The 14,772-nt window shown below is 46.6% G+C and overlaps 1 protein-coding gene across 8 annotated transcripts in view; it reads right to left on the bottom strand.

Annotated features, from left to right (window-relative positions):
• The window catches only part of Hsf2bp (heat shock transcription factor 2 binding protein), a 79,899-nt gene that overhangs the window by 41,206 nt on the left and 23,921 nt on the right, over positions 1 to 14,772 (bottom strand). For all 8 annotated transcript variants that reach the window (XM_076916732.1, XM_076916733.1, XM_034524211.2 and 5 more), the window contains 3 exons: positions 13,732 to 13,881; positions 11,563 to 11,695; positions 9,910 to 10,027 (listed from right to left, as the gene is read on the bottom strand). In XM_076916732.1, coding sequence (XP_076772847.1) covers positions 9,910 to 10,027; positions 11,563 to 11,695; positions 13,732 to 13,881 — 401 coding nt within the window. The remainder of the gene's footprint in view (positions 1 to 9,909; positions 10,028 to 11,562; positions 11,696 to 13,731; positions 13,882 to 14,772) is intronic.

Below are 14,772 nucleotides of genomic sequence, written 5' to 3'. Positions count from 1 at the left end.
TAGCATAAACTTTTAAAATAAAAGTCATGAAACACACACCCACAGTTTTAGGGGAAGTTGAAACTTACTGAGCAACAGTGATGATAGCCCAACCTGCAAGGCAACAGCCCTCTCACTTAGAGTAGTTAGAAATTCTCCCTCTTAAAAGGATCTGTGTGACCAGGCGGTGGTGGCGCACGCCTTTAATCCCAGCACTTGGGAGGCAGAGGCAGGCAGGTTTCTGAGTTCGAGGCCAGCCTGGTCTACAGAGTGAGTTCCAGGACAACCAGGGCTACACAGAGAAACCCTGTCTCAAACGCCCCCCCCCCCAAAAAAAAAAAATTGAGTCAGAACCAGCACAGGAAGCAGTGTCTCTTTGCTGGGCAGTGGTGGCGCATGCTTTTAATCTCAGCACTTGGGAGGCAGAGGCAGGCAGATTTCTAAGTTCGAGGCCAGCCTGGTCTACAGAGAGAGTTCCAGGATAGCCAGGGCTACACAGAGAAACCCTGTCTCAAAAAAACAAACAAACAAAAAACCAAAAACAAACAACAACAACAAAAAAAGAGGATCTGTGCGCAGCACCCCCATCCAAGCAGAGTATTGCTGGAGACACAGAGGGCAGCTTTCATGAAAGTCCACACAGCATGAGTTAGAAGACAGAGCCTGGATTTCCCAGACTGTAGGCAAAGGAGGACGAAGCAGATGAAAAGGCTCCAATGTAGAAGCACCTACTGCACATGACAGAGCTCCTGAGTGCATAGCAGGCCAGAATATCCTGCCAGTCTGAGGCAGACACTAAGACACCGAGCAGAGTGAGTGCTGCAAACTGAGGATGAGGCACAGCCAGGCCCTGCTAAGACGAGCATCAGCTCTCTTCAGGAAAATACAGCAGAGCTTAGAGGCCCACAACACATACTCTGCAATGGCCAAGAGACAGGCCGTCAGATATTTAACTAGCAGGGACAGTCAACTGTGGAGAGCTAAGTACTTCCTTTGGGCATAAATTTGAACAATTTCCAAAATGTTCTATGGCCATAAGTTTTATATAATAATTAATATAAAAATTCTGTAAAGGCTACAAGTTTGTAAATTAAGGTAAAATGGGCAACAGCACCATGCCAGAACATATGGCAGCCTGGAGCAAGAAGAAATCAGGAACAGTGATGCAGTCTACTGACAGACTAATTATGGAAATGATGGCACATGCGCACATAGCACACACAACACCTACTGCAGTTTTCTGTTGGGATGCTAGGTTTCCCCCAAGACTTCAGTCTGAGAAAGGCAGGCTCTTTGGTTTGTCTTTACCATATCACAGACTAGCAATTGGATATAGAAAAAGAGTCACACCAGCAACTGAGAACTTCAACTGGGCACAATGCACACAAACAAAATCGCCCTTCTTCCCATATTTCCATGACAATTTTCAAAGCTACAGCAATGCCAGGAGTCAGAAAGACAAACGGTACCAACACTTTCCAAAACAGTGTCTTAGTTAGGTTTTCTATTGCCAAAAGCAACTTGGGGAGGAAATGGTTTTAGTTTACAACTCTTAGGTCATACTCTGTTGCTGAGGGAAGTCAGGGCAGGAACTCAAAGAAGGCAGGGACCTGGAGGCAGCAGCTGATGCCAAGGCTCTTAAGGAGCCGCTTTACTGGCTTGCTCTTTCTGGCTTGATTGGCCTGCCTTCCTATAGTATTCAGGATCACCAGTCTAGGGGTGGCACTGCCCACAGAAATGGCCCCCACATCAATCCTCAATCAAAATAATGCCCTACGGGCTTGCCCACAGTCAACCTGTGGAGAGTTTTTCAATCGAGGTTCCTTCTTCCCAGATGACTCTAGCTTGTGTCAAGTTGACGTAAAACTACCGGCAGGGTAGGGACTCTCAGTCCTCCAACCTCCCAACAGGCTGCAAGCCTTCTGAGTTTTACTAGCAGACTCACAAGGATTACAAAGCTGCACCCTAACAAACATGTGGTGTAGCGCTCCTAGAGAAGTCAGCCCTGAGACTGGCTTTCCTGGAGGCTCTACCCTGGGTCTCCAGAAGGGGAAAGCCTCTACTTCAGATCTCAAATCACAATCACAAGTCCTCTTCCTTAAAGGATGCCCCATAGCTGCTGAAGGCCACAGAGCAGGACTAGTAATAGTAAGAGCTCTGGTGTGACCTACCAAGCCCAAAACATATCTCAAACGCATTTACAGAAAGTTGCCAGCTTCTGCTTTATAGCATGATAATAAACCAGCCAATCTCCTCTAGACCTCAACAAGCAGAGCTACCACATGAGGATGAATATGGTTCAGGGAAACCTAGACAAAGTGTCGTATTGATTTGGCACTAACTGTCACAAAACCTCAAAATGGTAAAATTTACTCATATATCGTAACTGTCTTTGAATTTTCATATTTGTTCCCAGATCAGTTGTCCTTAAGAAGCTAAAATGGAACCAATTCAATTTTGAGAGACCTGAGCCCTGTGTCATTGCCAGGGTACATGTCACAGAAGCCAGAGACCTCTAGGTTATGAAAGAGTTACCACACCAACCCAGGAGACTCTTGTTTCTTGTGCAAATGATTCCTCCTATGACATTTCTAGTCCAACAAAAACTATTTGTGAATGATGTATCAGGTTTCTGATTGTCAAATGGCCCAGTATCTGCTCCCCTGATCCTGTTATAAACACAGCTGACATTAAGAACACAAGGAATAAAGGCAGGACAGAAAACAAACATGTTGCAAGTCCTGTCTATTGTTAACTTTGTGCCCTTAAAGTGCTTAGCTATCAACCTGGATTCCTTAGTAAAACAAATCTTCCGTAACGGAAGTGTTCTGATATACCATGAGGTTTAAAAAAAAAAATTGTTTTAAGTGGGAGGAGTGAGCTTGGAAAGCCACCCAAGCAATTCTGCTTAATGAAACGGGGGAGGCTGAGACAGGACAGAAAGTACTCCCCTGCTCTTGACCAGCTGGACCTGCAAGTGAGTCACCTGAGGTGACAATGATGAAATGAACCACCTTCCTGCTCCATCAGCCCTGCTCCATCGGTACCACAAACAGACACAGACTCTAGACCCCAGTCATCCTCAGCTGGCTGAGCCCAATAGACAAGTCAGTACCACTGACCAATTCTAAGGCACAGAAACAAGCTTCTCATCAAAGACAGCATGTAGGTTAAGAGAGAACTGGTTAAGCTGTGTAATCTTCTAGCCAAAGTGCTGGAGATAGGACCCTGCGCTTACACACAGTATGCAATGTTCTACCACTACCCTACACACCTAGTCCTGGTCAGCTGATTCATGACAGAAGCCTACAGTCAGAGGTCTGCTTGTTTCTAAACAGGAACACAACAAGGAGGTAAGTTTTCCTACAGAACAGGGCCAGTCCCAGGACCTAGTGCATCCTTAGCAGTCAGATGCTCTACCACTAAGCCAGCCTCACCCCTGGTCATGAACTATTTTACATCTTTATCTAGATTTGGGGCCCCACCCCTGTCAAGTGAGACCCTAAGACTGTGATTTACAACTGACAGGGCTCTAAGCCACTGTCTGTTTTTTTTTTTTTTTTTTTTTGGTTTTTCGAGACAGGGTTTCTCTGTATAGCCCGGGCTGTCCTGGAACTCACTCTGTAGACCAGGCTGGCCTCGAACTCAGAAATCCACCTGCCTCTGCCTCCCAAGTGCTGGGATTAAAGGCATGCGCCACCACCGCCCGGCAAGCCACTGTCTGTATGTTAAGGCTCATCGCTATGTGACACGAGAGCAGACCAGCACCAGCTTCACTGGTTATAAATCCACATGTGGTGCTTTAGTATCAGTTTTTCTCAAAAACAGCTGTTTGACCTTCAGTGTTGCCCAGAGGCCATATGGTAAAACTGGATGCCAGCCTGTGGCAGCATTGGGTGGTGGTGAAACTTCCAGAGAATGGAACCTAACGGAAAGAGGTAAGGTCGTACAGATGCTGTAATGGTTTGTATATGGTTGGCCCAGGGAATAGCAGTATTAGGAGGTGTGGCCCTGTTGGAGTAGGTGTGTCACTGTGGGTGTGGGCTTAAAACCCTCATCCTAGCTGCCTGGAAGCCAGTATTCTAGCAGCCTTCAGATGGAGATGTAGAACTCTCAGCTTCTGCACCATGCCTGCCTGGATGCTGCCATGTTCCCGCCTTGATGATAATGGACTGAACCTCTGAACCTGTAAGTCAGCCCCAATTAAATCTTGTCCTTTATAAGATTTGCCTTGGTCATGATGTCTGTTCACAGCAGTAAAACCCTCACTAAGACAGAAGTCATGGAAAAGAGTGGCTGACAGTTGAGTTTAAAGTCCCCCACACCTGTAAGGAAGAGAGACTCCTGACAGATGACACAGAATAGGGTTCCAGGAAAAGACCTGTTCCTAAGTGACCACTTAGTTCTCAGCTGAATGTTCTACCCCAGGTATGGGCTGAGGTGCAAGCCAGGTAAAGGGAACACCCTCTCCATGAATGGCACCTAAGTGGCAGATACAGTGTTTCACTGAGAGTGTTTTCAGAACATGCATGTCAGTCAGACAAGGGCAGGAGGGAGGACAGGCTCTGCAGGGCCATTTCTAGTCATGGAATGGTGAACTGCAAAACACATCTCAGAGTTTCAGATCTGCCTAGTCCTTCTCCATGAAGTTAATATTTTCTTATCCTCCTCAGTGTAATCACCTGGGTGGAAATCAGTGGAAGTACTGGCCTAATGGAGTCTCAGGGCCTTCACAGCCAACTTAATGGGAGCTACATGTCCTGCAGAGCCAGCCCACCTCTGTGACTGGATCATGGCTTTCTCACTCTCTAGAAGATGTGTCTTTCAGCCATGTGTGGATTGCTATGAGACCCTTCTCACGGAAGCTCTTATTGATCAAAGACAACATGTCTGGAATAGCCAGAGTGAGGGCTGCTATTTTTGTTATCTGTTTGCTTTGAGACAGGATCTCCTGTAGCCTATGCTGCCTTGAACTCTCTATATAGCTGAGGGTGACCTTGAACTTGTGCTGATTCCTCACCTCTATTTCTAGGGTATGAAGTACAGGCGTGTACCTCTATGCCTGATTTATATGGTGACAGGGCAGGCCTCCTATGTGCTAAGCAGGTCTTCTACCAACTAGGCCACAGTCTTAGTGTGTCCAATGAGTGTGTTGCTTCTCCCCCATGCTTGTCAACTGAATACACCTTTAAAGGGCTGGAGAATTTCACATGTCTAATATGAAGCAAGAGTTTTGATTGCCTGCTTTCATCAAGGGTCAAATGGAAATACCCGTGTCACATGACAGGAGGGGAAGAAAAACTCAGAAGTAACAAAGGCATTCTTGGGAAGTTCCTGAAGCTCAGGAGAGCCTCTCCCCAAGGCTCCATCGGCACTGACAACTGCTGGAGCATGGGCCAGCTGCCTCCAGGTTGCCCAGGGAACTGAAGGCTCACGGCTCCTGCGAGTCACCGCCCACACTGGGCTCGGAACTCAGGGACCCGGCTGCCTTTGACTCATCATATTTCAGTAAGTAACCCAAAAAATGTACGTTCACTAAGCTAGACTTGGGTATAGTGGGTAATTTGGTCTGCTGTCAGTGCCCTGTCTGGGTGAGCAGACATTTGTTGGTATCTCAAAAAAAAAAAAAAAAAAAAAAAAAAAAAAAAAAAGTAACACAACAAAGTCACTCTAGCTGCATTGTGCCAGTCCTGAGAACTTGAGAGAGGCTGGATTCAAAAGCAATGCAATCATTTGGTGAAGGGAACATGAAGGCAGAATAGCATTCAGGTTGTGACACGATTTCTGCCCATCACTCTTACCTAGGTCTACAATTAGTGAGTGGCAAATGGAATAGAAGGATGTGATCTGACCCATAAGCACAAGGCAAAGAAAAAGCTACCTGGGAAAGTTGTGGACTTGTGAAATCTCAAAGCCCAGCCCTAGTGACACATCTCATCAGATGAGGCCACACCTCCTAATCCTTCCCAAACAGTTCCACTAACTAGGGGGTCATACATTCAAGCATACAGGACCATTCTCATTCAAAACACCATAACAACACCATAACCATAACAACTGAACCATCTTTCCAGCCCAGGATGCTCAGTTTTTAGAGAAAGTTTTACACTTAAAAACCAGCCAGGAAAGCCGGGCAGTGGTGGTGCACACCTTTAATCCCAGCACTTGGGAGGCAGAGGCAGGCAGATTTCTGAGTTTGAGGCCAGCCTGGTCTACAGAGTGAATTCCAGGACAGCCAGAACTACACAGAGAAACCCTGTCTCAAAAAAACAAAAAACAAAACAAAACAAACAAACAAACAAACCAGCCAGGAGAAGGCTGGACCCATCTCTAGGCCTGAGGCACAACTCTGAAAATGAGTATCCTTTGATAGTAAAGTAATTAGAGCAAATGCCCCAGGAGAGAAGTGAATCACAGGCATGCCAAAAAGCCCAACATAGCACAGCAAACTGGACTCAGGCTATGGTCAACAGTGAAAGGACTTCAGTGGAAGAGAGAGGAGCTGACTGTGTACAGTCCTGGAAGGCTGCTGGGAAAGGAAGCCAATGTGATGGCTGGATCTGCAGCAGGGCCTTCACCATGACTGCCATCAACATGTGCTTACTGAGACCCATAAGAACAGAGGCCAAAGAAGGGAGGCAGAGAAGCAGCCCTCACACAAAGCTTGCTGGGAAGCTGAAGGAGAGATAAGCTGGTCCATGAATACTTCTATAGAGACCACAGAAGAAAAGAAGGCAATGAATCAACACTCAGAGCCCACACAGACACCAGCACTGTGGAAACAGCTTAGCAAGAAATAGAGAAGACTTAATGGGATGAGCATGCAGAACATATGCCAACCTTGCTGGTATCCCAAGTCAAGGGAGGGATGCAGGTGGATGGATGGATGGCTAGCTGACTGATGACACATATACTCTCTATAGGAATAAATAACAAAATGCCGACAGGGGTGCAGGAGACAGAACAGTGACAGCATCTTACAGAGCTGCATGAGTGCCACTTCTCAAAAATCCTACTTCTGGGGAAACTCCTAAAGGAACTAGCACACAGGTCCACAAGGAGATATTTACCAAGTGTTCATTGTAGCAGTGTATATGTAGAGAAATTAAAACTATCCTAGATGTCTCCTCAAGCACAGAAAGGTGATATCAATATTAGGACTTCTGCAATTTTTGAGATACCCACCCCCCCAAGAAACAGATCAGATCCACAGACAAGTTTTAACACTGCTACAAAGAAAACTACATGTCACATTACAGCATGAATTGCTCATGCACACAGACATGTCAGCATAAAACACTAGTGCAAACTGCTGTGTGTCCACACATGGTATCACCGTGGAGCCTCCCTCCACTCAACACAATGCTGCAGCACCTACTGAGATCCACGATGGCTGAGCAGTGCAGGAGCTGACGAAATGGGAGCACAGCATGAAGTACCAAACCACCAGCTCCCATTAGATTAGCCTGCACTCAGACTTCACGGAAGGCTCTCTCCGTCTAAGGAGAAGAAAGGGGGATTCTTCCGGTAGCCGCAGTGATAGTAGGAGCCCCAGGTAACTCTGAGGCTGCAGAGGGGATGTTTCCCTACCTTGAAGGACCTTGGTAGCTGCAGGCAGTTAAGCAGCAGCCACAGTGATACTTCAGACCACAACAAACCTCGGCTTTTTAGATGAAGCTACAGAGTGGAGCTCTGGGGACACCAGAGCACTACAGGCATCAGGGAGAGTCAGCAGTTCAGGAAGTGACTGGCCCCACAGAGATACTTCTAAGTTCCAAACCTCACCTCATCATACACAGCAAAATCTCTGGGCCTCTAACCAGCCCTTGAGTGGCACCAGAAGACACACAGGGCAGCTCCACTGACCTGGAAAACACCAGGTTGAAACATTACAGACATGGGGCTGATATTGAAACAGCACTGTGACTTGTGGTTCAAATCCAAATGGACTGTTGAATTTTCCAAAGACTTTAAACATGAGGCTTCTGACATAATATTCCAAACGCCCAGGATGAATCCAAAAATTATTCAGTATATAAAGAGAAAAAGAAAATTCCACTTTGTGGGAAAATATAAGAGACACCAAGGCCAAGATGGTACAGATGCTGCAAGTATCTGCCACAGACGTTTAAGGGGCTCTTGAACTTAGTAAGAGAAACCTGCAATGCATAAGGCACACAGTTGAAAAAACACTTCACAAGAAGAACCCTAATAACGCGAGTTTTCTGCCATGGATCTATATGCTAGCACAAGAATGTTTGCTGTGAAAAGCACTAGGTTCCATTCCCAGCACTGCCCCCCAAAGAAGAAAAAAAAGATTTCCTGCCGGGTGGTGGTGGCGCACGCCTTTAATCCCAGCACTTGGGAGGCAGAGGCAGGCGGATTTCTGAGTTCGAGGCCAGCCTGGTCTAAAGAGTGAGTTCCAGGACAGCCAGGACTACACAGAGAAACCCTGTCTCAAAAAACCAAAAAAAAAAAAAAAAAAAAAAAGATTTCCTGTTCTACTCCCCAAGACTATATATACATCATACTCTGATAAAGTTAAATTACATGGCAAAGGAGGTTCTACAGATGCAATCAGAGTTACTAATCAACAGGCGCAGAGCTGATTAAACAGGTTTATCCAATATGCCTAATCTAAACACATGAGCCCACAGAAAGCAGAGCTGCCTCTCTGGCTAGGAGCAACAGAAAAAGTGTGATACACACTGTGATGGATAATCATTATCAACTCAACTGGATTTAGAATTACCATGGAAAAGCAACTCTGAGGATGTTTCCAGAAAGCTTGGAAGGAAGACTCGCTCTGAATATAAGTGGTACCATTCTATGGTTGGGGATCCTGGACTGAGATGAAGAGGATAAAGTAGGCTGGTGAGATGGTATACCAGGTAAACATTTCCCACCGAGACTGACTGGCCAGTGTTCAACTCTTGGAGCCCACATTGCAGAGAGAACTGATGCCATTAGTTGTCCTTTGAGCTCCACATGGATGCTATACCATGCACACAGATTCATGAGGAGCACACATGTAAATAAGGAGTTAAAAATACTTTTCAAAAGGGGAAATCCAGCTGAGTGTCAGCATTCTCTGTTTCCTGACCATGGAAGCCATTGGCCAGCTGCCTCCCACTCCCGCCACAATGCCTTCCCTGGACCAGGGACTTACTGCACCCTTACAGTGTGAGCATAAACAAAGCCTTCCTTCTTTAAACTGCTTCTGTCACAGCAACCAGAAAGGAAGCTAATACAGATGCCAATTATAAGAAGCGCTGTGGCATGACAGTGGGGCCACGTGAGGAAGAGCAGTCATGTCTGGGCAGGATTCGTGGGCCAGCTACTCAGCCGAGGGAATGGAAAAGGGAAGCAGCTTCTTCCAGAGCCTTCTCCAAGGCCCCAGCTGAGCGCCACCTTGATTTCAGCTTATGAGACACCCAGCACCCAGCAGAGGACCTGGTCAAGCCAACTCGGATCCTACCCACCACACTGAGGTACTAAATGAAGTCTGTCCTGATTTGTTACAATGATTTAAAAAAATAGCTACAAAGTTCAGTACCCAGTGAGAAACTGCCACAGCAAACACCTACTGAAGCTCATCCTGAGACAGCTAGGAACACAGCCCTGAAACACTTAGGGTCCACTGATCACTCTAAGGGGTATTTTTTTCTGAAATACTATGTAACCCAACAGCCAGCAGGCTAAAGCCAGCAGGAGGAACATGAGTTCAAGGCCAGCCTGTGCTACATATTGGCCCTATAGCAAATAAAATTAGATCAAACATCATCCAAAGAGATAGCACCTTCCTTAAGTCCTCCTCAACTTGCTTCCTGTGTGTAAGGCTTGCTGGACCAACTGCTTACTTACAGAGAGGCTCCATCACCATATTCCAAGCACCGTGCAAGCTGCGGGCCTGAGCTGCGATCTACTTACACTTTGAGTTTGGTGCACTGGCCAGGCTTTAAGTCCCCCAGCAGCTGCAACATGGTGTCCAGGAGCACCCGGCTGGAATTCACCAAGAACTCACGGCCACAGGCAATGGCGGCAACATCTGCAGAAGACAAAACAAAGTGTCAAGATGGCAGGCGCAGCCTGGAGCACACAGTGGCAGACCATGAGGAGCAGCTCCCCGTCCCCCTCTAACCTCCACACACGCATCACCACGAACGCATCATGGCATCAACACAACTGCACTTTCACTCTATTTCTGCTGCTGTCTCTCACAAACATGGTGCTAATGGTGATGGTGACAGTACTGATGGTGGTAATGGTGATGGTGCTGATGGTGATGGTGATAGTGCTGATGGTGATGGTGCTGATGGTGCTGATGGTAGTGATGGTGCTGATGGTGCTGATGGTAGTGATGGTGATGGTGCTGATGGTGGTGATGGTAGTAATGGTGATGGTGCTGATGGTGATAGTGCTGATGGTGGTGATGCTGATGGTGATAATGCTGATGGTGCTGATGGTGGTGATGGTGATGGTGCTGATGGTGGTGATGGTGATAGTGCTGATGGTGATAGTGCTGATGGTGGTTATGCTGATGGTGATAATGCTGATGGTGATGGTGATAGTGCTGATGGTAGTGATGGTGATGGTGATGGTGATGACGGTGACAGTGATTTTTTTTCCTAAGAAGTCACAGGTGCTTCACATTCTGGAAAAGTCTGCTTAGCAGATAGTATAGTGCCTGACTTTCTCTTCACAAATCCAAGCAGAGCAGTTAACCAATGAGCACTGAAACCCAGTGCTGCTTGTAGAGCCCACATGGTACTGGATGAGGACCTGACAGTAGTCAGAGTGACTACACATCGGGAAGTCATGCCATAACATAATATAACATACACATGCACAGCAGCCCCAGGTACATGCTGTGCTCACGGTGTCTCCTCAGCAATGGGACAATGATATAGACAAGAACAACGACTGCACACAGAAGACATTTAATACCAGTTTCTGCTTAGACTATGGCAAACTGGAACTTCTCCATTCTTCCCCAGGGAGGGGAAGGGACATTCTAAGACATCACAGCTTTTCTTGAATACATCAGAGAGCCAAGGCTGGCTGTGAAGCACCTAAGGAAAGAGACTGGGATTTGCAGGCAGACACATGGGACAAGCATACTCAACTTGAGGCAGATGCTCAAAGCCATGCAAGCCAATCCCAACAAAGCAGCTCAGATGTTTACCAAGCCAGCAGGCCTGCTGCTGTGGAAGGCTGAGTATGGAAGGAGGGTGCGGCTCCACTCCCAGCTGGGATGTTCACTGCACATGGGCTGATTCAAATTCTCAGAACATCGAAAAGATGAAAAGGAACCAGGAGAATGTTTTCTGTGTGCCAGACTGAAGGATCATTTTGACAGCAAAATAATAAACAGAAACCAACCAACCAAACCTGGGTTTCCTTTAGCTCAGTTATTTCTAGTAAGTGATAGTGACCACAAGCCCTTGGGGTGCTTTTCCATATGGCGTATACCTGACACCTCTCCCAGCTTACCGAGATAGACTCCAGGATGAACGCACATGCACACGCACGTCTGTAATCACCAACCCTGATATATAGCACTGTGTCTGAAAAGTTACCTACTTGTTACAATTCCAGCCAGTGCAAAGACAAACTGATTTTCATCAGAATCAACTTCCTTGACATCCCCATCCAATGACTTCACAAAACTCTCCATCGTCTGACCAGTGATGTTGAAAAACTTCAATGCTTTGTCCTGAAAGTTAAAAAAAAAAAAAAAAAAAAATAGAACTGTCACATCTTTCCACAGAAGCCAGGGTAACACCACCAGAATGGGCAAGCCATATAGAAGAGAGACAGGGTGTAATTACAGAAGCATTCATAAAGAAGCCTGCGCCACCACTCAACACTCCCAGGAAGGGAAGCAGTCAATGCTGACACTCATACCTGGCCACAGTAGCAAAATAAGTGACTTTTGTGTGTTCAGCCCTTAAGGAGACATCTGCATTGACCACACACACCCAGGCTCAGGAAACATCATAGAAGACTGGCTGGAAAGGATGAGGGACTTAGAGGATAAAAGGAATGCTACAAAAGCCGTCATCTGGACATGACAGGACCACTGCACTTGTGACTCCCAGCAGCTGTGCTGCCTGCACAAAGCAAGCCAGTCCACAACCTAGCATGGACAGGAGACGGCTTGAGAGGTGCTGTGCCTCGCCCTGCCTCACAGAGGAGCAACTGACAGGAGATGGCTACCGAGTCAGTGCTCTTCAGGACTGTGGGCACCGGTAGGCCCATGCTCTAGTGGACGGCCCTACACCCAGCCATATGCAGGCAGGACTAATGGCCTTAGTGACACACAGATTAAAAAGGAACATAGGAAATCGAAGAGGACCTGGGTTATGTGACTGAGAGACACTGAGCTTGCATGTGTGTATGTGTGTATAAAATTGTCAAGATTTACTTAAAACCATGGCATATTTTAGAATGCAAAAACAGAAAACAAAATCATAAAGAACAGCATAGAGGAGCGCCCTGGGTGATAGAATATTCTAAGAGTGGGGATGGTCTCCCAACTCTAGAAATCTTCTAAGAAACCAGTGAACCATTTAAGTCCAGTGGGTAAATTACAACATAGAAATAATCTTTATTTTTAAGGCAAAGTCTCACGCAGCCCTGAAAATTACACTTTAATAAAGCTCAACAAATTTTAAAGGACACTTAAGACCTTCCTCAGGGTCCCTTAAGACCTACTACTGTGTGTCCTCTGAGTGGTGACTAATGTAGCTCTGGCTTTCTTCCTCCCTCCACTTCTATGCCTTCCCCAGAGTCAGACTCACCTGCTGTAGGTGCTCTCTTCCCTCAGCTGTCACTGTCACTGTCACCTGTGCCTGACACCACACCCGTTTCCTCACCCGGCTTCCACATGCCTCCTCCTTCCCCATCTGCCCTGCAGAGGCTGCACCTCAGCCCTCACCCTCACTCACTCAGCATCATGTTAATTTCCTATGTGTGCCTGTGTCCTATCACTCCTTCATTCAAAGCACTTGCCCACTGCTTCGCTGGTCATGTGACCTCTGTGTCCCATCACTTCTTCATTCAAAGCACTTGCCCACTGCTTCGCTCGGTCACGTGACCTCCCTCCCCTCTATCCTAAGGGAAGACATACTTCTCACTCCTACCTTTTTTGTTTTTGTTGTTTTGGTTTTTTGAGACGGGGTTTCTCCATATAGCCCTGCTGTCCTAGACTTGCTCTGTAGACTAGGCTGGTCTCAAACTCAGAGATCCTGTGCCATTGCCTCCTGTGTGCTGGGATTAAAGGTGTGAGCTACCATGCCCTGCAGGCCACTCTATACCTCTGCTTTAAATGCTTCTTAAAGTGTCCTTAGCATCTTCTGCCATTCCTATCTACTCATCAAGGCCCTTTTCAAATTCCTCTCCTTATGGGAAGTCCCTAACATACATACAGATAGTGCTATATACTAAGTACATATATATGTCAAGTTTCATGTTTAATTTCTGTCTTACCCATGAGGTAAAACACACACGAGCCCTGTGAATGCTGTTAGCTTTTTATGCATACGTTAAGTGGTTAATATACAAAAACTCCTCCTGGGTGCTGGGACAGAACATGGTACTTAATTTTACATATCCCCAGAGCACCAGGTGACACAGTGAACACAGCAGGCATCTGGCCACCATCTGGTGAGTGAACTTTACAAATCTGCAGCATGGCAGGACTCAGCAGTCAATGTCACAAGGCACATCCAACAGCGCTAGACAACTTACTCCTCCTAGAATGGTTCTGACGACTTCCTCGCTGCTGGAGACCCCCCAGAGGAGGGTGCAGGTGACAGCCCCCATCTGTGTGCAGTACTCTGCCTGCTGGAGGAGCTGCTGCTTTGCCTCATTTAGCTGCTGTCGAAGAGCCAGCTTCTCCTAAATTCACAAATAGAACACCACCACAGATATTAGCATTCGATCTCAGAAACCTCTATCACTGTTCTCTTTCACAATGATATTTATTAGAGAGAAAGAATTCAGAATTCTAGCCCTTATGTGTCACAGTCCACATCTAAACAGTTAATTAAGTTCCAAGCTTACAGAAGAACACATGGCTGTTTTACATCGTATGAAAGATAACTGCAAAGAGCTAAATTCATCCATTCCAGTAAAGAGAAAACTAGACGTGGCTTGGGTGCCAAGTGAGCACACCCACAGTCGTGCTGGCAGACTGGAGCAGCCTGACACACAGTCTGCACTACACAGCACCTTTCATCAGGGAGCCTGTGGCGGCCAAAGAGTCAGTCAACTGGCAGATACCACACTGGGTTCAGAAAAAGAATTGTAAAAAGGTCCCTATAGGCCAGAGGTTCTCAACCTGTGGGTCGCAATCTCTCTGTGGGGGATCAACCAACACTTTCACAGGGTCACCTAAGACCATAAGAAAACAAAAATATTTACATTATGAGTCATAACAGTAGCAAAATTATAGTTGTGAAGTAACAACAAAATAAATTTATGGCTGTGGGTCACCACCACACTGAGGAACTATCTTAAAGGGCTGCAGTGTTAGGAAGGTTGAGAACCACTGTTCTAGAAAAACATCATGAGGAACTCCTCATGAGAGGGTCATCAAAGGTGCTGGAAACATGAAAATCACGAGTAGCTGTGAAATGACATCGGATCACACACAAGACCTAAGAGCAGGCAGGAAAGCTGTGAAGGTGGGTACCCCAGACATGCTCAGGCTCAGCACATGGATAACAAGACCATGGAGGCCGGGGAAGGTTCCTGGCCCTCCCTCCAGCAGCCCTGGAACAGCTGCAG

This window comes from Arvicanthis niloticus, chromosome 20 (assembly GCF_011762505.2).
Source record: "Arvicanthis niloticus isolate mArvNil1 chromosome 20, mArvNil1.pat.X, whole genome shotgun sequence".
In the NCBI taxonomy this organism is placed as follows: Eukaryota; Metazoa; Chordata; class Mammalia; order Rodentia; family Muridae; genus Arvicanthis; species Arvicanthis niloticus.
This window is presented reverse-complemented; position numbering and strand designations above follow the sequence as displayed.